At 34.2% G+C, this 25,952-nt stretch overlaps 2 protein-coding genes across 4 annotated transcripts; both read right to left on the bottom strand.

Moving 5' to 3' along the window:
- Positions 1–1,186: 1,186 nt before the first annotated feature.
- Positions 1,187–3,669, bottom strand: LOC127126374 (F-box/FBD/LRR-repeat protein At1g13570). 3 transcript variants are annotated; one of them, XM_051055296.1, is made up of 5 exons: positions 3,511–3,669; positions 3,147–3,260; positions 2,054–2,855; positions 1,676–1,840; positions 1,187–1,597 (listed from the first exon to the last, which is right to left on the bottom strand). In XM_051055296.1, the coding sequence occupies exons 3-5, from the start codon at positions 2,849–2,851 to the stop codon at positions 1,286–1,288; spliced, it is 1,275 nt and encodes a 424-aa protein (XP_050911253.1). In that variant the 5' UTR covers positions 2,852–2,855; positions 3,147–3,260; positions 3,511–3,669; the 3' UTR covers positions 1,187–1,285. The 3 variants fall into 3 exon arrangements, with proteins under 3 accessions (XP_050911253.1, XP_050911252.1, XP_050911250.1); XM_051055295.1 differs by having other exon boundaries at positions 2,054–3,260; XM_051055293.1 differs by lacking the exon at positions 3,511–3,669 and having other exon boundaries at positions 3,147–3,504.
- A 13,798-nt stretch (positions 3,670–17,467) lies between these two features.
- LOC127126373 (uncharacterized) lies at positions 17,468–19,983 on the bottom strand. The gene is made up of 2 exons (XM_051055292.1): positions 19,671–19,983; positions 17,468–18,603 (listed from the first exon to the last, which is right to left on the bottom strand). Exons 1-2 carry the CDS (start codon positions 19,756–19,758, stop codon positions 17,756–17,758), a joined length of 936 nt encoding a protein of 311 aa, XP_050911249.1. The 5' UTR covers positions 19,759–19,983; the 3' UTR covers positions 17,468–17,755.
- Positions 19,984–25,952: the final 5,969 nt, after the last annotated feature.

Here is a 25,952-nt window from a genome sequence, read left to right as displayed (position 1 = left end):
AAACTGGCTCAGAACTTCTAAGTTACTCAGATTATGATTGGTGTGGAGACAAAGTTGATAGAAAAAGTATTTCTTGATACTTATGTAAGTTTCTGGGAAGTCCTATTTCTTTGTGTTCCAAGAAGCAACCAGTGGTTGCTTTGTCAACCTGTGAAGTAGAATATATTCCAGGTGTTGTGATTGCATGTCAAGCTGTGTGACTTTTGAATTTACTGCAGAATTTGAAGATCAAGATAAGCAAACATTTGAAGTTGATGATTGATAACAGGTCTGCAATCAATCTTGGCAAGAACCCAGTGTTGTGTGGGAGAAGCAAGCATATTGAGACTAAGTATCACTTTATGAAAAATCAGGTTTAGAATGGAGTGCTAGAAGTTGTGCACTGTAGCACCAAGAAGCAGCTGACATATGTTCTGACGAAGGCGATCAAGACTGACCAATTTTTTTGTTTGAGGGATGAAATTGGTGTTGTTAGTTTTAGTTAAGCTAAATATGAATTAAAGGATGATGTTTTAATTAATTCATATTTTGATAAACTTGTAGACAAAGTTTATTAGAGGATATTTTAGTATTTCTCCTAAAGTCTCACTTGTATTTAAACAAGTGACTGATGTGAATAAATTGTACCTTTATTCTTTTTTGCAGTGTGTGTGTGCATTTTCCCTGTACAACCAGTTTGTAAGCATTTCAAAAATAGTGAAAGTTTAGTATTATTCTCTATTCTCTCTCTTATTCATTTTTCATCTTCATCACCTTATACACCAACAACATTAATCAATTGCTTTGCCACATATCCTTGAGTCAAACATTCTTAACAATTTTTAACAATTGTTATTTCCCATACTCTATTCGAGTCCAAGGTTCTGGGCAATTGTTCTTGCCACATTTAGAGGAGGAGTTAGGATCTTCTCAAATTATTAAAATAAATAAAAAAATCCTATTCGAAAAGATAGATAACAAAATTAGAAATGTTTTAAAAAAATATTAATGATAATAAACTTCACTTAATTATGAGATATACTATCAACTTTATGGGTCTATAATTAAAAAGGATCAAAACTGCAATATCATCATGATGCCAAAATGGGTTAGCTTGTCTCTTCGATAAGTAACTAGCATACTGCCCCTTCAAGATATAAACTAAGGGAAATAAAAGACCATTCAAGAAAATTAAACTAGTACTCACTAATTAAAAAGTTTCACGATTTATAATCCAAAAATTTAAACTCAAACAACAAACAACCAGAATAGAAACAGTGGTCCAATGTGCAACCCGTTTTTCACCTCACCACACAAATGGTGGAAAGGTAGAACAAAGAAACTTAACCTGCGCTCTTGGCGATGCTCGTTTCATCAATAACAAGTCTTGTGAAATTCTGAACAACATAACTGCACCTAATTTCTCAGAACTATAATTAAAAGTAAGAGTCTTTAACAATGGAGAATTTGCAAGTATGAGCTTTATCAAACTCATTGCATGCTGAGATCTAGCTTCAACCTCGATATTCACCGTCTGAAGTTTAAGGCCGCCCCAACTACTGCATTCTAACTCTTCTGAATGGTCTAACACTTGTATGGTATCAACATTGTTGTCACTCTGAAGTATAAAAATTGAAGTGTCAAAATATACAAGAACAAGAAACAAGCCAAGTAGCATAGGTATATTCATGTTCACCTGTCGTATAGTGAGTTCAATCAACCTAGGAGCACTTTTGAGAACACTAACAATATACAAAAGTTCTCCTCTTTCCTTCAGATTGAACTCATCCAATTTAAGATACTCTAAAGAGCTGAATGAGCTTGTTAGCAGCGTGGGGGGAATGATATCTGCTAATGGGATCTATGCATACAAACAACAAATCTATGAGATTATCTGTAAAAAGCTTAGAAGTAGCAATAACACAGCTTTCATTCTAAATATTGGATTCGACCATCAATCAAAAATTCAACACAACTTCTCTTATAAATATGTACAATAAAACAGTTTAAAATATCTAACCATAACGCCAAATGAAAAATAATGAAAATACTACAATTAGTGATGTTCTCTAACCTTTTTTCCACGGAGCATAGAAAACCTCTTAATTTTTGGCAAACTTTTGATCAAACCAGATAAGCTGTTGTAATTAGCATCGAGTGTAAAATCGACTAGATTCTTTGCTTTCTTGAGACAAATTGACTTTATATCATACTCTAATTTCACTAATAAGACTTTGAGAGTAGGAGAAGAAATATCAAGATATTCAAAATCACCACATAACTCAATGACGAGCTTTTCAAGAAATGGACAACCAGACATAAGACTCTCAAGAGCGCTGGACTCGAATTCAACACAAACTAAGTGAAGTTCAAGCAATTTTTCAAAGCCGCAGAAATTAGGTGGAATTGACAAGATAAATGAGCTACATTTGAAGTAAGTCAATTCCTTACAAGAGAAGAGAATATCCGGCATTGGATCTTTAAAAACACAGTGGGTCACAAGCTCGAGATGTTTAACGTCCCTTGACATAAAAGGAATCCACAAATTGATATCTTCCGTGGTGATCTTGAAATCAAAGTCTGCATATATGCAAATAGAAAACTTGTGTATCGGACCATTGTGGAGCATAACAACATCCGTGATGATTTTAGAAACTACAGCGCCAGGGTCATCGAGAACCAGAAACCTTTGATAAAAGTCATCATCAAAATAAAGATGTGGGGCTGAAGTCCACATATACCTCCACTTTGTTGACAAAATACTAGTCCTAACTTGGTCTCGGATTCTCAAGTTTCCCAGGATGACATCAATGACATTACTTGGTAAGTCACTGATTCGATCAATTTGATTGGCATTGAACAAAGTCATCATAGAACTAGAACAAATTGAAGAACAAGGGTAAAAAATAAGTATGAATAAAATAGTAAGAAAAGGTCTTCTGAACTATTCAAAAACTAAAAAACAGATTTTTAAAAAGGAATGAATTGGCATCTGATTTCAAAATACTTGGAATCATATCATACTAGAAAGATCTGAGAATAACTTAGAAATAATGAGAAAAGGTTGAGAAATGAATGGATCTGAAAGCAAACATGCAATCTAAGCATGAATAAGTGAATCATTTAAGCTATGAAAACTAAAGAATGCGATTTTGATGAATTCTTACGGTTGAGAGATAAACGGCGGTGGCTTGTGGGAGTCGCCGAAAGGTCGGTACAGTGAGAAGAGTGGGTGAAGGCTCAGCCGGTCCGGTTCTGAGAAGCGGGTGATTCGGTTAGATCTGATGATAAGGTTTGCAACGCAGAAATGCTTTTGATCAGAAAGAGAAGATAGATACTATAATGGAAACTATAAAGATATTGCAATGTGGATTTCTGATTCAGACGACTTTACTAATATCATTAGTTATTAAAATAAAAAAACAGAGCTTCCTTTGAATGGATTTCAAATTGATATCAAATGGGACTTATAATTAGAATAAAATTAACACAGTGGAAAAGGAGAAGAAGAGTAATCTTTCAGTAACTCACATTTTATTTTATTCAAATTTGATCCCTCTACATCATGGCTGCATTTCTTTTATATAGGCATGAAAAAGAAAACAATCCTTATAATATAAGTTAAGTAACTAAATGGCGGTGAAAAGAACGGTGCTGGTGGTGGTACTAGCTAGACTCCAACTTACTAGCTAAGTATATCCTTGAATCAAGACACCTACGTGATTTTTTAAAATTTAAAATAACCATTATTTTTAAAAATAATACTAAAATAATATATTAGATTTTTTTTATTAATATCCTTTAAGCAGATGTCTTACCAAATGGAACATTCTTCAAGTAATTAACTAAAACACTATGTTTAATGGCTTCTACATGCAGCTCAAGTCAATGCAATTGACGCATGTTTTGGGATATTAAACTGTGGTGCATGCATGTATAATGCATACGTCACTCCATGTGACAACTATTTTGTTTTCACCTCTATAAATACAAGATCACCTACCATTATTTTTCACACATCTTCTTACCATCTCCTTCTATTTTTCTTAAATTCACTTCAATTTTTCTTCAAAATGTCTTCATATATGTGTACTTATATTCACAAGAGAAATGTTGATTTAATTTATTCAGCAGTAAAGTCTCTGATGAATATCCGACTATGGGATATAGAGACGTTCGAACATCTTAACAGGACTTTGATACGTTGGTTACATAGAGACATTGCAGATGGTGAAAAGATCAGAAGAATTCAAAGGCTTGATACCACGTTCAACCAAAATGGAGAAGTTCATTTCTGGGTCAATGTTAGAACTGACAGAGATGTCCACATGATGATGTATAGTTCTTACAAAATTGTTTTGATGGTTCTAATCGCATAATTATGTTATTTAGTTCTTGTATTTGTTTGTAATGTTGTTTAATTATTGTAGTTGTTTAATTGTTATTTAAATTATTATTTTCAAATTATTGTAACTGAATCTTATGATATTTATGAAATGAATGTTGTTTTTAATATAAAGCAAAAGGGTTACATTTAAAATTATATTGTTGTGCTTGGTCCAACACTATGACAATTTGTACGCTTATGTCCGGGTTGGCGATATGAACTACATAATCTCACCATTTTGTCCGTCGTATCCATATAGGTTTGAATATAGGTGATGTTTAGATGGCCATTTTTCTTTCTTTGCATTATTTCATTGTGTCAGAGTATGTCCCCTTGATATGAAGGTCAATAATCCTCTTTTGATACCACCGAAAAGATAATGTTGTAAACATTGCATAGGTTTATGACTTTGTAAACGGCGGATAGTAAGTTGGAAGGATCATGTCGAGCCTTTGAACATGCCGCTATGACATGGGAGCATGACATACGAAAGGCTTGGAACTTTTCGCAGTCGCACCAAGCTCTATCTAGTTCCACTCGATAGTGTCCCATCGACCTGTCATCATTGTGATCCATTGACTCAACAACACTAAACAAACCTTTAGTACGGTCAAACACTATGACCACATGTGTGTTAGCTTTGACAACTTCCTCTTTAATGAATTTCATTGAAGCATCACTGAACAACTACTCAGATTGTAACACTGGACTCCACTTGGAACGTTGTTCTCAAACAGCGCCCCTAGCCTAAAATAAGTTGCTCGCACTAAAGCGGTTATTGGTAGGTTTAAGATGCCTTTGAAGACAGAGTTCATTGACTCCACAAGTTTATTGTCATGTGGCCCCATCGTTGACCGTTGTTGTAATCCCTAGTTCACTTCTCCAATGGAATATTATTGATCCACCTTACTGCATATGCATTCGACAATCTGATGTCTTCGCGGTAGTGTTTGAAGGAAAGTTCTGTTAATGCATACCATGCGTTGAAAACCTTCTTTCGCAGCGCTTTGTCTTTGATCTCGCGTATGAAATTTTGAGCGATATGTCTAATGCAAACATGCGTTGAATGAGGATCCTGCTAGCCGTTATCAGTATTTTTGTAGGCACTCATAATTGATGGATGTCTGTTTGAGATCAAGCATAAGTTAGGATGAGGAGCAACGTGTAATCGTAGAGTTTTTAGGAAAAAACTCAATCCACCAACAGTCTCCCCTTCTACCAGTGCAAATGTGATTGGAAAAATGTTGTTGTTGTCATCTTGTGCCACTTCCATGAGTAGCGTTCCTTTATATTTCCCGTACAACCATGTTCCACCAATTTGTATAATAAGTTTATATAAAGAAAAACATTTGATGCATGGTTCATACGCCCAGAAGAGTCAGTGGAATATGTCATTTCCACTAACACAAGTCCTGTTTGGGATATATGCCAACAACGTTTTCAAATTGACAATAGTCCATGGAGCATAATGCTTAAGTGCCACAAAGTATTTTAGAAGCTCTTTATACAACTCCTCCCAATTGTCGAACATTATTTCAACTACCTTAGTCCTAGCTATCCATGCATTCCTGTATGATGGAGTATAATTGTATTGTGTAACGATATACGATATTATTGTACTCACCTTTAACGATGGATTGTCGCTAATGACAGACAAAATTTCATCGCATATTAACTGAGAGCTGAGTTTATGATGGTCCTGCATAGGGTTGGTGATTATGCAAGTATGAGCTGGACCCATATAACCTATCTCCCAAGAATCACTCGTCTTCCGGTAAGATGCTAACAACCGGAACATGCAGATCTCATTATGACAATAGATCTTATACCTCATTACATTAGTTCGATCAACCGGATAATCAACTGATAATTCCCTATGATACTTTTTAATGGCTCTGTCATAGTCTTCTTTTGTGTAAAATATGTCTGCTTCTTATAATGATCCTTAAATTTGCATATAAGGATTGTGAAATATATCTGGCGAAGGTTCATCTGCACCTAAATTCGAGTTTGTCATGTGTTCAAGTGGACAATATACATGACTAGTTGGTAATGGCTCTTGCTGGTGGTTGATAGTTTCATCGTTCACCATTTCGTCAATCAATATCTCGTCTTCTTCTTCTTCTTCTTCCTTGACAACAACATTGACTTCAACTTGTTCTTCGTCGCCAGTTTCACAACTGGTTTTGTTGTTGTAAAATATATAACTCAATATCATTGAACCTATATTGTTCATGAGTGAGAAACATATTATGAACATCGTCATCATCTCGAATCTTCAGCTGATAAAACTTAACTTGGTTATCTGTAAAACTTAATTAAACCTTGTCTTTTTAGACAACAAGTGAGCCTGATTCACTAATGAATATAAAATGATCATTTGTGCTAGCAATGTTTGATGTTTTGTTTTCTTTTTTTAGTATAATATTTTGTTTAAGTTTTGAATTGTATTAATATCCTATAAGTTTTAATTTTATTATGACACTTGAATTACACTATGTTACTATAATTATATATTTTATGGAAGTTTATGCTAGCATTTTTAGGTTATTATATTGTATATTTTAAGATATGAATGTTTTGAATTATAAAATAAATAAAAAATTTAAAAGTTATTTTGATATGTAAGACATGTCATATATGACTACTATCAACTAAATTAACATAATTATTTACAATAAAAACAATATGATATATAAATAAATATTAGTAACAAGATTTATACAATTGTATTGGTGTCGTATTTTTGTTATTATTTTCAAGAGTGTGATACTCTTAGGAAATCGATTTTGGTTCTTGAGAATAATCATTCTTAAATCTCTGCCTGGTTCTAGAACTTAGTCAGAAAAAATTTCGGTTTGATTATTGAGATTATCTTGAAAAATATCTAATCGGTTTGTTAGCTCGGTCTAGGTAATAACTTTCTTTTTGGTTGGAGATAAGTCGTTGTAAAATCTCTAGTTTAAATGGTATTGAAGGTTCGTGGGTATAACATATAAAAGCTCAAGTTCACATTCAAAATATCAAAAAGATCTCTTGGAGACAGGAGTAGGTCAATGTTCAGACAAACCTAGATAAATCATTGGTGCAATCTTCTCTAAATCTGTCTCTTTATTTCTGCAATTTACTTTATCATTTTCTACTATTCATTTTACTTTAATCTTAAAGAATATTAATTCAATTCATTTTCTAAGTAATAAAAACTTAAATTTAAACCCTCATCCCTCCTCTTCTGCTTGAAGTCACTTGTCCAATAAGTGGAAACAAAGTCTAACTCTTGTCAAAGACTAATCGTCCTAGGAGGAAAAATGATTTCAAGTTATTCATTAACCAAACCCCCATTTTTTAATGGAGAAGAGTATAGTTTTTGAGAAGAGAAAATGAAGTTTTTCATAGAAGGGATGAATCGTGGTATTGTAGTAGTAAACAAAACTGAAAAGCATTGGACCAAAAGTGATAAAGAAAATGTGCAACGCGGTTTGAAAACAAAAATTATGAAGGCAAGCTCATGTTGGAATATAGTTTTGATGAAGACAAATGATTCTAAAAGAAGGAAAAATGTTCAAGACTCAAGTAGCCTTCAAGTCAAGGATCAAGTATGCAAAAGTTACGGAAATCAAAAGGATTGAATCATAAGTTAAAGTACAATGATAATTCATACTTATATAAACTTTAGGTGTTGAAATCTTTCATCTAAAATTCTTTGAAGTTTACCTAACACTCATGCATGATTATCATTCAATCCACATCTCTCAAAAGACCAAAATTCAAAACTTCAAATAATTCAATCGACTGATCCTTTCAAGCAATCGGTTATGTGGTCTTTATGCATGCCAAAAATTGAATTTTTTAAGGTGACAATCGATTGATCCTTTAATGCAATTGATTGCATGAAACCTCTATTTAGAAAATTTGATATTTTTTAAGGCGCCAATCGATTGATCAATATGTGAAATCAATTGCTCCTTTGTATTTTAAAAAAAAATTTAACGTTGTAAACAAGAAAATCAATTGATCCTATAGTGCAATCAATTGCTTCCTGAAACATTGTGAAAAATCTGAATCATTATGATGCATGTTCATTGCAATTGTTCATGAATCTTTTCCATAACATTGCATAAAATCATAGAGGTATCATGAGACATATTTAAACCAAATTTTATTAGATTTTTCATTCTCCTCTTTCCATCTTAATTTTTAAACAACTCATCTAATTTTCAAAGTGTTCATACGTAATCTTCTTAGAAACTTTTACTGTATAACTTTCATTCATCAAAGAAAACTTTTCTTCAACCATTAAGCACTGATGATTTATATATTCTTGAATTGTTTATTGGAAAGGGAAGATTAAATTTCATAATTTTGAAAGTATATATTTTAGGACAATTGGAAAGACCCCAGACTACCTAAGTTGATCATACTGACTTGATCTGCAACCTAATAAAGGTTCCACTCCTTCAAGAATATTCCTGATCCGTTGAGATATTTACTTTTATGATCCCAAGAGATCTCAATTGTTAAGTACATCCAACGATCATCCACGAAGAGTAGCGAAAAAATAGCTAGTTCTTTATTTTCAAATACAATTTCATTTCACTCTTCCTCTTCATATAATGACTTGAGCGTTGGACTGTTAACCTTGCAGGTCCCCCACTTCACTGCATTGGAGGCTGCGATCCACCGTCATCTCAGATAAAATTCTCATTTCTGGTTCTAGAACAGAATAATGGTGTTATATATGGGGATCGACTATTGACTCCTACAATTTCTAAAAATTCACATTCAATATTCAACTTTCACAGTTTGTAATTCTTTCCGATCACCGGAGAAAGTAATCGTAATTGAACGCAAATATCTGTCGTGTTCTGATTTGAATTATCACAGTTTCACTCTCATTTCTTTAATATTTTCAAATCATCTTTTTTAAGCTTCAATGGAGATGGATGAATATAAGGCTACCAGATCCACCGCTGCATGAGAGGGTGTCGATGTTGCATTAGCAGTAAGTAATCAAGCGCCACTTCTTCCATCACAAAACTCTGCAGATCCTAGAGTAGTAGTTTTGATACATCTAAATCTAGTTTGAGGTTTATAAGTGGCCAAATCAAGTAAGGTCAATCTAGTAGAAACTCCTGTTCCACTTCCTGCTACGCAACATGAAGCCTTACTTGGCCTTCACACTCTTAAAGGAAAACTCAGTGTATAAGGTGCCGATGAGCTACTGAACAACGTGTTTAACATTGTTCGGTAACAAAACTCACGCTATTTAAGAAAGGCTTCAACACCTTGAAGAAAACCTCCACAATGCTTATTCTGGTGAAAATATAATTTAATAAGTTGCTTCAAGAAAGACCTACATTGACATCCCAGAGCCGGTCAGGACAAAAAGAAATGAGGCTTCCTGATCGAAGGATCGATGCAAAAGTAAGAAACATCAGACTCCTAGCTTGAGCCATAAAGGAGACCGAGGCAGTCATGCCCCCACCTCAGTTTAAGCCAAAATTCACTCGGATAAGGTGCAACTGGAGAACCTACTGTAGGAGAATTGCCATCCAAGGCGCAGCGGAATTTAAAATTTTCTCCATTTAGTGATCCTTACGAATGGGCATGATCAGTGATAGAATCGTTACCTCTTGTGGCGATTCAAACCTTTGGTGCAGATCTCTGATAATGATCAAAACCTTTGATACAAATCCATGGGGCGATCACGAACATTGAACGATGACAACGTCTCTACCCAGTCCACACGAACGGATTCCTTCAATCGCAGTGCTAGCTGTTATGAATGAAGGCTTTGAGTGAGAGAGAGATACGAAATTCCAACTCTTCAGTTGTGTTTTCTGTCTCAGTGAGAGTTACAATGCTTCTACCCAAGGGGTTCTATTTATAGAACCACTTGTGTGGGCTTCAAGCCAAAAAGCCCACTTAAGTGCATTTTGGCCCATATCTCATAATATGCCAAAATCACTTAAGTACTTGGTACCTTACCATATTTCGTATTCTACTTAAGTACACCGTACCTTACGATGTTCCTTAATTATTCTATCTCTCATCAATCCGTCCTTTGTGTGTGACCCTATAGGTTTTCGCGGCGTTGGCAATTATATTAAATCACGTATTTAACATAATAAACAGTAAGCGATATCTAGCAACACATCACTGCTACCCAAGTCACGAATATGTCATGTGATCTGACAAAACCTCCTGTGATAATAATTATGTGTATAATTACCCCTTTGCCCTTATGTCTATATTGAACACAAGGTATAGACCGTGTCATCCTTGTCCAGTTCAATATTGGGCCCATAGACATTTATCCTGTTACGCAGGATGGGCAAATTCCATCTAGGACACTCATGTCCCTCAGCATGCTTTGTGGAGTACCCACCAACTGTCTTTATGGTTATCCAGTTATGGACAATGTTGGATCAGCAACAAAGCACTCGACTCTACATCTAGGATCCATAGTGGTTTCAGGTCGAAGAGTGGTATACACTATTATCACCATGAGAATAACTTATGACACTTTGCATAACTTTCTATATAGTATTCTCATAGCGGGTCAATCCGGTATAAATATTACTCCTAATATTCATACCTATGTTTAAGACTTGATAACTCTTTATCCATGATCCATGAGATGTGATCATCAGTCTACAAACATAATAGTCTTAATGCTTTAATGTTATCCCACTTCACATTAAAGCTCGACTATGGATACTTTAAGAATAGTGCCCTTATGTTTAATGTGTTCTCATGATTAAGTCACACTTAATACATTAAACGGACTATATATTCTAGGGACTTTATTAATCAACCATAATAAAGAAAATGCCTTTTATTATTAATAAATAATTCGATACAAGTACCAAAAGTATTGGCCTATAGGGCTTACACCAACACCTACTGTCTGTACAAATCTTGGAAAGCAAGATCCCAAAATCAATGGAAAAGCTAGTCAAGCTAACTGATTATGACGGAAAAGGAGATCCCGATTAGCATGTGCAACATGCTCACGAACGGTTTAGCTAATTTAGCACTGACGATGCCTCTAAGTGCAAATTGATTGCACTAAATTTGATCGAACCAACTCAATGATGGTTCAATATCCTAACCGGTAGATATATTGGTTATTGCACAAAATTCTATAAGAGGTTTTCAACGTAATTCATGACCCAGAAGCGACATTCGATCACCGAGGCCACCCTCATCGAGATCGTTCAAAAGAAGAAAGAAAGCTTATAGTCGAATATTAATCAGTTTATGTAAGTCTTGATTGAGGTAGACAGGGCTTTAGAAGGCCTTTAATGATGGATTTTTGAGAACGACCTTCTGAGCGACCATTTTTTCAGGAAAAAGTTAGGGAAGAGGAAAGTCAAATTTGTGCAAGAGATGCTGACCATGGACGAACCTTTTATGATTTTGGAAGAGAAATTGACCACACATTTTGATAACCCCCGCGTCTAGTAAGTCTCATTCCAGTCGCCCATATGAGAAAGAACCACACTAACATTAGGATGATTATGATCAAAGCATGCTAGGTAAGTGTGACATATACACCTTGCTAACTGTCTCCCGTGAAAGAAGCTATCAAGAATGTTGTTTCCATAATAGCCATGACAAAAACACCGATGACTGCATCCAACTGAAGGATGCCATAAAAAATATAATTAAAAGAGGCCGGTTAGCTAAGTATGTGAAGGGAATCAAGCGGGACAGGGAGGAGTCCCTTAGGGGTAAATCCTCTACAAAGATCGCCACAGCTGAGACAGACAATGAGAACAAAGAGGTCGGTAAAGGAAATCGCCCATATATTATTGGCATAACAGGAGGAACACCTCGAGCAAACCTATCATCCAAGGGAATTATAAAGAGGAAGATCGCAGAAATGATGGTTGTCTAACTTAAGGAAGATAATACGTCAGTGAAATTTCCAAATTATCCTGGGTTGGGTTTTTGGAACTCCAAATAAGTTGGGAGCATTGCCAACTAACTCTTTCACCTCGTAATCATCACTACATTCAGACAATTCAACGTGTCTCAGATCCTTATCAACGATGAAAGCCCCTGTGACATCGTATACTCAGAGTTATTTGAAAATATGAGGCTTAATCGAAGTCGACTGCTACCATATGAAGGCTTCAACCTCCAAGGTTTTAACAAAACCACTAACCATCCATGGGGATGCATATAGTTGGTAGTTACTGTAGGTTATGGTAGAGACATATGAATGGTAAATACCTAATTTCTTATTATTCCTTGCAAGAGTGTTTACAACTGCATCTTGGGATGACCCTTCACAACCATGCTAGATGTGGTCGCTTCGTTGGTACACCTCAAGCTCAAATATCACAATCTGCATAAAGAGACAACCACCATCTTTATAGATCTAGAAGGGGAGAAAAGAATATATCAGGCTCTCCAAAAAGATCAAGGAGAGGTCATAGGCATGAAGCTCAACATTACTTCCCTTATAAGGTCGATCAACAAGATGAGAATTCGTTCTCTAAAAAATGATTGAAGAAGTAAAAAAAAGTGAACAAATAAGCGGCTCCCATCTCGCCTGAATATGTTTTTTATTATTCAATCATACCAAATATTATGCTTCAGTCATTTTTCATTTGTATGCGTATATTTTCACCAATATCAAAGTAAAGTTGTGTTTTCTAAGACACTATTTTCTATATGATTATGCATAGCCACAAGACAATATGGGTACGACCAAAGATATTGATGCTTGAAACACATAAAGTCAGCGGTGCTGTCGGAGACGCTTCGTATGTCCAGATAAAGAAATCAATCCCCATATAAAATCAGGGGTGTTGTCAGATAAGTTTTATATGTCTGGCTAAAGCAATTAATTTCCCACATAAATTCATAGGTGTTGTCGGAGACACTTTGTACGTACAGATAAAGCAATTAATTACCCACATAAAGTTAGGGGTGTTATCAAAGATGATTTGTAATTCAGGCTAAAGCAATCAATCACCCATAAGCAATAATGAACCACCCTTATTTGGAAGCTAGTCAATCCAAATGTTGTGGTGGGTTGGCCACACATCTACCTTTGACTGGGTTTTCATCTGGTAGAGGGAAGAGGAACTGACCCTTGACTAGGAACGACCCTAGTGACGTCCAATAAACTTCAAGGGAGGACCTTGTAAGTTCATAAAGATCCATAGCTATACACTTAAAATCATGTTGAATACCTCAAAACTGGTACCAAAAAGTGTCAGAGGATGGTGAAAATACTCCACGTGATCCAAAGCATTTTCAAATGATTAAGAGACCACCTCAAGGGTATAACTTGTAAAGTTAACTAGATGATGAGTTAAATAAGAATTATGAGAGTGCAAGAGATCTAACTCCTTATGAGCATCCCCCACACTTCTTTGAAGAACAAATAAAGCTTGGTCTTTTATCTACACAATCCTCACCAACTGAGTTACTTGGTCGAAAGAAGGACCAACAAACTTCAAGGGAAGAAAATCATTATTCACCCCGAAGAGAGAAGTGGAAGCTTCCTTTGCTTCATGCATGTACCAATCTCGCTGAAGCTCTAAGTCACAGACGCTCATCTCCAGCCATTGTTTTTCAGCATGATGTCAGTCGAACCAAAAAGCCCCCCAATGACTGACAATACCAAGAGCCATAGCAGCTGAAGCACCCTGAGTATACTTGGCCAGGTAAGCACAATCCTCATCCAAAGAAGGGAGTTGACGACTTTCAATAGAGCGGGAGCCAAATTCCATCACTAAGAGGAGAGTAGCCCGAACCTGGTATTCGATAAAGCCGACAAATTTTATGCAGTGGCATTATTTTTGGTCAGCTATACTCCTCACATTAGAAGTTGGAACTGTTCTTTATTACCCACGCACTCTGCATAAAAATGAGTAAAAACTATACATCAAAGGCATAAGGGTTAAAATGCCCTAAAACTCAAAACTTCAAAGCTTACCAAAAGTGGTTCTTCTCTCTTCTCGAGAAGGGTTTTAACTAATAGCAGAATATCAATGAGACACTTCAAACGTTTCTCATAAGCTTTCGTCATTGGGGTAACTCCCCTTATATATCCCATATTATTGATGAACTTCATTAACTGAAATTTTTTATATTTAGTCCTTTCAGAAAGATCATTCTCGCTATATGTGAAAAAGTTATTTCCCACAAAAAAAGACCCTCAGTCCAATACTTGGGAAACAGGTCGGTACATTAGCCCTCCCCTCCATTTCCAACATCACAAATTATAGCATGAACTTCCGGGTTGACGGGGGTCACTAGAAAACTAATCCAGAAAAGATGAGAGCTCTGAAGAGGTTTGAGGTTTTTATATTTCCCAATCATACTTTGAGGTTTTTATGTTCCTAATTAAATTTATTATCCCTTCAATTCTTCTATTTATATTCAAATTCTTAATTCGATTTCTCTTAGGTTTAACTGATTTATTTTGATGATTGTATGTTCCTTACCTTAAATCGCGTTTGCATAATTATGTTTGTATTATCGTGTTTGCTTAATTCGCGATTGTTTTTAACCCGTGTGCTTAATTCAAAAATTGGTAATATATATATCTTGTGGTGTCAATTGCGCTTGTTGATTGATACTGTAATCGAAAAGGGAATAGAGACCGCTTAAGAGATGAGAATTATTTTGATCGATGATAAGTTTGAGACCGAACAATAGATTAATATGTTAATCGTAATTGTTATTAAACTCATTTTATCACTTCCGTTAATTCTAATTGAAATTCAAACCCCCCTTTTGTTCTAATCGGTTGACTAAGTTGATAAATAGTTCTTGTGATACGGCATTCGAGTATCACTTCCCGTTTACTACATTTTTTCTAAACTCGTTTTTGACCTGTGTGCGAGAGTGGATCAAATTGACGTTGTTTTCGGGGACTCTTTGTCATTTTTAACCAATATTAGAGTCTTAGGTGTTTTCCCTTGCGTTTTGGCCCCTCTGTTCTTGTTGTTTTGGCCAAATCACGCGTATCCGTCAAAACCGATCCGAAAACCCAGTTTCAAAAAAATTATTTCCGTTTTGAAATTTTTTCATGCCAATTTAGTTGAAAACAAATCAGGGTTCAAAGTCCCTTAAGGAGTTACCACCCTCAAAATCCCAAATTCATCGCTTTTCTATTTTTTTACGAATTGTTTATTGTTTTCATAGTTTCAGAAAAATCCAAAAAAAATCTCAAAATTCTTAATTGGTTTCATTAGATTAAATTTCGTGTTTTTGTATTTTTTATATATTTTATTTTAATCGTTTTATGTGTTTTCCAACTATTTTGCTCTATAGGGACATTGTTGGTATTTTCACATTTGTTGTTGCATTGTTGAATTAGTTATGGCTACTAGGTCTGATTGTTCTGACTTGTTTGATTTTGATCCTAAAGTTGAAAGAAACTTGCACACACGCCGTAGAGCAAATCAGGCTAGCACTAGTTCACCATTTGTTAACGATTCTGATTCTGATTCTTTTCCTATGCATAACTTATCTGATTTTGAACTTGCTTTTGATAATAACATTGTTGAACAAAGGACAATAAGAGAGCTTGCTGCTCCTGATGTTAATTATAATGGTTTATGTATCAAATATGCTGATGTTGTTCCTTTTTTTATTATTAAAATCGAGTTTAATACACTTGTTGCCAAGGTTTAATGGTCTTACAAGTGAAGATCCGCAAAAGCATATGAAGGAATTCCATGTTGTTTGTTCTTCACCTTTGAGACCTAAAGGAATAACAGAAGAATCTCAGAGCCTTTCCATTCTCACTACAGGGTGCTGCAAAAGACTGGTTGTACTATCTTGAGCCAAATTCTATTACAACATGGAATGATTTAAAGAAAGTCTTCCTAGAAAGATATTTTCCTGCTTCCAGAGATGCATCAATCATAAATGATATATGTGATATTAGATAGGGAAATGAATCATTGGTAGAATACTAGAGGAGATTCAAATAGTTAGTGTCCATTTGTCCTCAACACCAGATTATCGAGCAGTTACTTATCCAATACTTTTATGAGGGATTGCTGCCAATGGACATAAACATTTTAGATGTTGCTAGTGGTGGAACACTTGTTGGTAAGACTCCATCTGCTGCCAAATCTTTGATTGAGAACATGTCACTCAACTCCTAACAGTTCACAACTAGAAACAATTATGTGGTCCAAGCTAAAGGTGTGAATGAGACTCAGAAATTTTCTTTCAACAAGGCTCTAGAAACCAGAATTGACGAGCTTACTTCTTTAGTGAAACAATTGACAATTGATAAAGCTCAAACAACAAACTTGTGTGGTATTTGTACTTCTCCTGAACATCTGACCGATACATGTCCTATTCTACAAGATGATTTAATCAGTGAGTTGCCTCAAGCATACATATCATCCCTTTACAATCAAGGCAACGATCAAAAACATGTACAACACTCATGACCTATCCACTAACAGGTCATCAATCAATTTAGAGATGACTTCATCATTCAAGGTATCATCCCGCAAAACAGAACCAATTTTGACAACCTGGTGGAAGAACGTGGAAGAACCTAGTGTTCCGGTCACCATCAACATTCCACTTCACCCTAATATTCTCTTTCCAAAAAGCGTCTTCAATTTGGAGGCCTTATCCAAATTAGCTACCCTTTCTTGCCTACCAAGGTTATCAATGTCCTCTAACACTTATTTGATCCTAAACGAGAATCAAAATTCTCTTTCCAAATCTTGAGCCTAGCTTTTAGGATTTGTGATTTTTTGTTAAGCACATACATGTGATTGTGATTCGGTTTATTAGCCATTTAAATTATTCGAGTTTTTTTTATTCAGTACAATTCAATTTGAATATATGATTAAATTAATCATATTTTTTGCACACAATATTGTTACATTTTCTAACCTCTTCATCTTCAGTGATTAGTGGAAATATCACTCGTTTATGATGATGATTCAAAACCAGCAACATCATATCCAACACCAACAAGCCTATAACACTTGTGTTGATTTTTCTCTGCAAGAATATCACAAACTGATTTTCAGTTCTATCCAAAGGATTTAAACTCGTCGGAAAACTATATAGAGACACTCAGATTCAAGGAGACAAGAATGAAACAATTTAGCTTCATTTTATTGTTACTGCATATTTCATATACTTAATAATACCAGTACTAATGTACTGAATCATTGCTCACCACAAAAATATTTCCTAATCTTACAAACACCAATAGACCACAAAGCCATCTGATGAATGTAACAAAAAAAGTAAAAAGCCATAGTTCTTATATGATCAAACATCGCATATATAACACCTAGATAACAAAACCTACATCCTCAGCTACTTTGACAAAACTGAACCTTTAGCAGCTTCATAGGACTTTCTTGCAATCCAAGGAATTTACCATGCACTGGGAGTTGCAGCTACCTTGGCCGCATAAGTATAGTTTCCCCTCCTTCCTCCTCCTCCTCCCCCTCTTCCTCCATTTCTTCTTCCTCGATACTCATTATTATCATGGTGATATGCTTGGTTCTTAGACCATGATATGTTATTCTCTCTCCTTCTGTTATTTCCTTCCCATGCTCCCCAATTTCTGTTCCCACCATTACTTGCTTGATACTTGTCATGCAAGTCACCACCATATTGTTCCTTTGGAATCCACCTTTGAGAATCATTCTGTTCCCAAGAGTTTCTTTCATTATTTTCATGGTTGTTTGATCCCCATCCATCACCAGCATAGCTTTGTTCGGGAGGCTTTGTAACTTCTTCTTCGGCCCCCCATCCCCATCCACAGGCCGGATTTGGTTCAGGAGGCTTTGTTACTTCTTCGTCGTCCCCCCATCCAGTAGGTTCTATTCCCCACCCAGGACCGGATAACGATTGATTTAATAAGAGAGAACTTCCCAGAATCACAGTCTCCTGGCTCTTTTCTAACATATTCCGACTGGCCTCTATTTCTCTATCCAAATCCAGATAGAGTTCAGGATCAACACTTGCATCCCAATCTACATTATCGATGTACATGTCCGGATCAGGCAACGGAATGTTGCAGTGAAAGCCGTTGATCTCGGCCCAAAATCTGTTTTTTGCATTGTCAAAAGCCTCTTTGACAGCAGAGTCTTCCCAGTTTACCACACTGGAATGCATATACATATACCTCTTGCCTTCTATTACCTTTTTCCACGGAACTGAGCCAACCGAAGCACAAAATTTCTTTTCCCATGCAGGAACTGTTGGAAACCTATTATCTGTAAACCAAAAGAATAAAATAGAATCAAATGATAATTCATGTTATAACTTATTATTACACTGATATTGCATGACACTAAAATGTACTTCTAACTTAGCATTGATAAAGGGCGAAAAACATGCAAAACTCACGGAGATGAATAAATATGTATTTATTGAACTGACAAATCTAGATAGCGTTAGTTCAAAACCCGAAACAAACTGAATTTGTACATGGCAGAATATACCAAAGATCAACCTCTAAGCTTTCCTATTCAATAATTAAATGACATAGGGATATTCTCAACACGCCTCCAAAAGATCTAATCAGTATATCGAGTTAGCATAAAGAAGAATATAGTTTAAAACACGATATATCGAGTTTCAGGTATCTTTGGAATGGATTTAACATCATCCGAGCAATCTGAGCCTAACCAATAGATACGTATTCGAACATTGCCAAAATCAAGATATTGAGATCATATATAACCAAATCAAAACAGTTAAATAGATTAAATTTCTAAGAATTCAATTTGAAATAGTACAACAACCATAGCCAGCATGAATTCAAAGCAGAACACAGACAAAAACGATTACAAAACATAATCTGCAGAAAATCCAATACAAACAGAAACGTAGTTATCTATCACCACTGTCCATTTCAATAATTGAACAAAGTAGGGACCAACCAAACAACCAACCTGATGACAATGAAAAACAACAACAAATTAAAAACCTACCAACCTACCAACCAAATCAATGACAACATTTCATATCCTTCGAGACACTCCCTTCAATTATTCAAACTCTTAGTTTCTTTTGTTGACACGAAAACTGAACCTAAACTAAACCCTCCATCGTCATAGTCACACACACAAACAAGTAAAGTACAAATTGAACCTAAATTAAAGCAAGTTCTAGAAACCATTGATTAACACAAAAAGAGTAATACATACCCATATACAAAACCAAAATTTCTCATTTAAAACCAGCAAATGAAAAAAAAAATCCCAAATTTAAAACCAAGAAACTGAAGAATAAACAAAACCAAACGAAAGAAAGGGAAAACAAAAAAAAAAACACTTACCCAAAGGTGGTTTTCCGTTATAAGACGAGGATCCCCAGTGACCCACTTGATGATTAGTGATCCCTTGGTTTTGTCTCCAATTTGCCATTTCAATAAGCAACAGAGAAAGACGACCCAAAAACAAAAATTGGAAAAGTTTTATCGATTACAGAGAACAAACACAATTGAAGAAAAAATAAACAAACTTTGAGAAATTGATGAGAAAATGATTATGGAATTATAGAAAGAAGACGATGATTGTGACAGAGACAAGAAGAAATTTTCCGAGGTTTGTTGTTGCTTCCACAAGACATATCCTTGATTGTGTATTTATAGCAACACGTTTACTCTTTTGTTTCATTCACTTTTTAAGGCTAAATAAGGAAATTGCTTTTTTAATTTATAAGATATAGGTTTAAATAATCTTTTGTTTTATTTAAATTGGCATGTTTTTTATATTCGTTTATTTATTTATTTATTTTTAAAAATAATTTATAAATGTTAAAAAAAAGTTTTTTTTTGAATTTTAATTTTATGAATTAAAAACAAATAATATTTAATATATAAAGACTTTATCTCAAAAAAGAAATACTTAATGAAAAATAAAAATATTTGAATTTATGATTTAATAAAATCGAATCTAAATTTTAAATTTTAAAAACTAAATGTATTTGAGAAATTATTATTTTAATTAATAAGATTGATCAAAATCAAATCTATATTTTAAAATTAATAAATGAATTCAATTTGGAAGTTATTTTTTTAATTAAAAAGATTTACTAAAATTGAATTGAATTTTTGAAAATTGAATTTATTTACAAAATTATTCTTTTAACTAATAGAATTCACTATTATCAAATCAAAATTTGAAAGTTAATAAATGTGTTTAAGAATTATTTTTTAACTAATATGATTTGGTAAAAGCGAATCTAAATCTTGAAAATTAATATATGTATTTAGGAAATTTGAAAAATAAATAAATCTATATGGAATCTCTTTAGATTGATTTTATATTAATCAATTATTGTGATGATAGTAATGCCTATATTAGGAATTGGTAAGATTTGCCTCATTTTAGATTTTGTAAGTTTTGAGGTCTTGGTTCCTCTTTTAATATATCTTTTGGGGAGTTGCCCAGTTTTGCTTAAAAACAAATCAATTAAGAACATCATATACATTATTTTTTGCTTAAATGTATTTTAAAAATATTTTTTTTTTATCTTTCAATTTTATATTATTTAAAATTTAGTTGATTCTCTCTAATTTTATATAAGTGTCATTGATGAGGTTCTTTGAAGGCATAAAAGACTATATTAATATTTATAAAAAATTATAAAAGATTATATTGATATTTATAAAAAATTAAAGGATCAAATTTGACTTTGAATAAAAAATATATTTTGCCTTATTTTTATTAATTAATAAAAATATTTACTAGTCAATATTGTCTTTGGTTCATCTTTCCAACCTACAATTACTATGAAACATTATTTACTGTTCATGTTATGCTATGCTATGCTAATCATCTCATATTTTCACCTGCTATTGCTATGCTTTTCATATCATAGACACTATTTACAAGGTGAAACAAGTTCCAAGTTCTTGATAGAGAATACTGAACCTTTTTCTTTTGAAGATATTAGTGAATCAGTTCCAGCTTCTGATGGTGTTTTTGGTGCACTCACTATGGAGATACAAATATTGGAAACAATTAAATATAACATAATATTGTGTTAGAACAATACAAGACAACATGCATGCCAGGCATACATGACTTATGGGACAAGAATTAGAACATGAATATTCCCCATACATCACAACAATGCATCACTATGGAGATACATACAAATAACTCAACAATCTACCTAGCAGAATTGTACGCTAGAAATCATTATATCAACTTAAGACAATTGTGGACAAAAGAGGTAGAAGGCTGCTAAACAAAACATCATGTGAGTACTTCATGAGAAACAAAGGGAGTACAATTTACTTGGAACAATGGCATATAAGATCTTGGATATGTGGCCCTAAAATTGGATAGGGCTATATCCAACTTACACTAGATGGAATTTCGGAACAAGGCCACATGATATACTAAAGTCACACATTGCTCAAATCACCATCATATTTTAATTAATTCAAAATCCACACTTAGTACATCGCTTACACCTTTTGAATTTTACAAAACATGGACAAGGAGGAAGGTTGTTTAAGAAAATTAGAGTGGGAATTGGAATGTTTTATTGAAGTTAAATGAATAATTAATGTGCACAAGTAATAATTAATATGAAATTGAATTTGAATGATTCATTTTAGTTTTGCTTCGGAGGAAACACATATTAATAGTATATATATATATTCCGACTTGTCTAAATGGGTTGGTCCAATGGGCATCCAATTTTGTAAATGAGTGTGGGTGTGAGACTATAGACTTAGATCCCAAGTTAAAAATTTATTAGAAAATATGACTTGAAAAAATTTATGGCGCGAAAGTAAGTTTCAAATATTTCTCGGATCAAAAATCGTCTAACCGAACCTACTATTAATTAACAACACTTCAAATACTAAAATTGAATACTTTACTATAGTAAAATTATTATCCAAACAATTTGATCAAGATATTAAGTAATCGACAATTTGCAAACTAATATATATATATATATATATATATATATATTATATATATATATATATATAATATATATATATATATATAATATATATATATATATATAGTATAGCGAGAGAGAGAGAGAGAGAGAGAGAGAGAGAGAGAGAAGAGGAGAGAGAGAGAGAGAGAGAGAGAGAGAGAGAGAGAGAGAGAGAGAGAAGAGAGAGAGAGAGAGAGAGAGAGAGAGAGAGAGAGAAGAGAGAGAGAGAGAGAGAGAGAGAGAGAGAGAGAAGAGAGAGAGAGAGTAGAGAGAGGAAAGAGAGAGAGAGAGAGAGAGAGAGAATACACAAAGATTTGTTTAGGCAGTTCCACAATCGAACTCGCTATGAGTACGTCTGCCCTCAATTCGAATTCGAATTGAGATATTAATATAATAAATCTTACTTTGCAAATGTATGTATACAAGAGATGAGAAATTGAATCCCACAAACCCTAAGATTGTTCTTGACTCTAGCACCTCCAAAAATCTTGATCAAAGATTGATCAAGTCACCAATAGTGCCGCTTCAATTCACTTGTTGTTGCTACTTCCTTGCACGACCTCCTTGTCTCAAGGATTTCACCCGACTGAATTAATCTCAAGCGCACACTTGTTGACCCCAATATTTGTCAACACGATCCACCATTTCACGCTACTCCCTTGTTGACACAACTAGTCTCAAGGCTCTCACTCAATCGGATCCGAATTACATAATCTTATCAAAAACCTTCAAACCCTATAAATCTTGAAGGAAAACCCCAATTCGGTTTTCTTATTTGAATCCCTTAAAGATCTCAACCCAATATTCTCGGTACAATTAACCTAATTAGGCGTTATTAATCCTAATCTAGACGGCTTCCAATCTAAAAATGATTATGTGAATTGATTGTGTGTATGCATAGATTGAATTGAAAATGATGAGATGCTTTAAAATCCTGGATTCGTGTAGATTTTACTCACTCTAGAAACCTTACTAGAGAATGATGCATGTATGAAGTTGATCGCTCGACTTTATGAGTCGAATTGGGGTACAAACTGCAAGTGCACAGTTCTATCGCGTAGTTTTAAAAGATATCGATCCTACAGGGACTTATGAATCGATATACCGTTATCTAAGGTTACTTCGTAAAGCTAAGGCAGGTAATACTTTGATTTTTGGGGGAAAAAGCTAAAACTAAAATAAAATCTAAAATTAATATCTAATAAGCGGATATCGGTATGTAATTCGTCGTAATTAGGGAATCAATTCTTTATTGGTTTATTGGTTTTAAAGTAAATCTTTTCAGTTGACGCTATTGGTTAAAAGTTTTATCTCAAACTCTCGCTCTGTTGAATAAACTATGATTTTATATTAACGTAGCTGTCACTTATAGTTAAGTCAAAAACCACTTTTTGAAAATAATAGAATCCGTAGAAACTCTTTTTAGGAAAACACTAATCGTTTAAACACCCTTATCTCAAACTCTCGCTCTGTTGACTTAGGTTATATAATTAAATTCGAATGCTTAACTCTCGTCCTCACATTCAATCTTTAAAAATACTTTTTGAAAAAGGTTAGAATTTAATTAACTCTAAAAATTGCTCTCGCCCTGATCTAGAATTAATGTCCAATTTACACTGTCCAGTCAAAACCTCAAACTCTCGCTCTATTGATTTTAACTTCTTTATGTCTTTTACTTTCGTACAAAAACCTTGTTATTAAACCTGTAAATTGAGACCGTAAAAAGAGTGATTTTAATTTTAAACTTAATTAAACCAACTTAGTTTCGATTCCTTCATTCCGCTTACTTTACATACCGATACCTAAATAAATTAGCCAGACATGCTAAACAGACTTAAATAAATATCATGCATAAACAGATTCATCGCAGGCAAACAGTATAAATTAATAGTAAAAACAAGCATATATAAATTCAACAAATAAATATAGAACCTGAATAATTAAATAGCAGTCTTGAACACTCCACCACAGACCGGTTGGATTTGTTCTTGAGTTCTTCAATCACGCAGAAAAATAAAACGAAGGAATAAAAAAAACTAGATTCTAACGTAAGGTTAGATCCGGTAAAAGGTACACAATAGTTTCCGGTGTAGAAACTATTGTGCGAAAAATTAATTAAGTGCTAGAAAAGAAAATAGAATTGCTAAAGAAACAATATAACAATTATAAAAGAAGTACTATAAGGAATATGCTTAAGCTGCTGGAAAAAGAAAAATGCAAAGAAAAACGAAAACTGGAAAATTGTCTGGGAGTGTGGAACCAAGGAAGGGTTTGCAAAGCTGGTATTTATATTGGCACTTTCCGTAACGGTCTTCAGAAGTAGTCCGCGTCAAGGGGTCTTCACGTAACGAAGGTATAGGCGTGGAAATAGGATTCAGCGTGCAAATAGGACTCAACGTCTCTGAAGGCAAAAATGTAGGGGAATGGTGTGACGTCCGTCACACCATGTGTGACGCTCGTCACAGAAGTGTATACAGCGTGACCTCGTCACAGCCTCTGTGACGCTCGTCACAGGCACAACGCTTGTGCCTTCTTTGGGTTGGGCTTGGCTTTTGCTATTTGTTTCCAAAAACTTCTTTTTGCACCTCCTTTTCTTCCTTTTTTTATTTTTGCTTCAAATAGACCACCTGAGATAAATAGAAAGGAAATACCGCGTAATATCTGATAAAATGAAATAAATTAAAGTAAATAATAATATAATTTAATTGAATTAAGTCCTAAAATGTGATATAATTTCATGTTACCAAACTCCCCCATACTTAGATCTTTGCTTGTCCTCAAGCAAAATACAGTATAGAACTTAAAATTTTAGCCAGATGAAATTTCAAAACACACATCAATTCGTACTAGGTTGCATGTAAACCTTGTTTAGAAGTAACTTGAGTTTAATCTTGACATCAACAACCACCGTCACAACCTCAGATAACCTCACCTTATGCAAACCAGTTCAAGTAATGCCATTGCAGTTATCCTAGTTCCTTTACTCTTATTTCACCCGTTTTCATTCTAGCGAAATCACATTAAGCCCTTTATCTTTTCGCGCACATAGTGGAGTAACCGGTTAGTGATTCTGATCCCCTTTTAGCTAGAAGTTCTGGTACATAAGTCGGATAACTTCGTTATTCAGTCCATTGCAAATTGCGGGGGATCGAACCGTAGTCTGCCCTACCAAGTTCAGTACCAGATACCTACTGAACCAACTCATAATGGATCTCTCGTATTATGCTTTTGTATGATCTGCAACCTTTAGATTAAATGATCTGGTAAGGATCACCTAACTTAATTAGTGCATTTCCTGATATGTATATATATATATATATATAATATATATATATATATATATATATATATATATATATATATATATATATGTATATATATATATATATATATTTTTATGTTACTTGGGAATCATTCACTTATATTCATCGGCTCTCCACGTAGTTTGCTATTAAGATGGTGCTGACTTCTCGTATAAACTACTCGGGGTTACTATAAAACTAAAAGTTCAAGGGATTGGTATAATAGGTACTCATTCTGATCTGACATGTTGAGGTTCTTAGAGCGTTGTTATGGTAATAATTTTTGTCTTGATTTCACTCATTTTATAAAATAGGCAACCTTTATACTTACTGGGTGTGTTAAATTTCTG

This window comes from Lathyrus oleraceus, chromosome 3 (genome assembly GCF_024323335.1).
Source record: "Lathyrus oleraceus cultivar Zhongwan6 chromosome 3, CAAS_Psat_ZW6_1.0, whole genome shotgun sequence".
Taxonomy (NCBI): domain Eukaryota; kingdom Viridiplantae; phylum Streptophyta; class Magnoliopsida; order Fabales; family Fabaceae; genus Lathyrus; species Lathyrus oleraceus.
This window is presented reverse-complemented; position numbering and strand designations above follow the sequence as displayed.

Bases quoted from the DNA above. Each gene is read 5' to 3' on its own strand.
- LOC127126373 (XM_051055292.1), bottom strand. From the start codon at position 19,758: ATGGCAAATTGGAGACAAAACCAAGGGATCACTAATCATCAAGTGGGT. The intron at 18,604-19,670 runs GTAAGTGTTTTT...TTTGGTTTACAG, and splicing joins TAACGGAAAACCACCTTTGG to ATAATAGGTTTCCAACAGTT.
- LOC127126374 (XM_051055295.1), bottom strand. From the start codon at position 2,851: ATGATGACTTTGTTCAATGCCAATCAAATTGATCGAATCAGTGACTTA. The intron at 1,841-2,053 runs GTTAGAGAACAT...TTGTATGCATAG, and splicing joins CTATGCTCCGTGGAAAAAAG to ATCCCATTAGCAGATATCAT. The intron at 1,598-1,675 runs GTGAACATGAAT...TTTATACTTCAG, and splicing joins TTGAACTCACTATACGACAG to AGTGACAACAATGTTGATAC.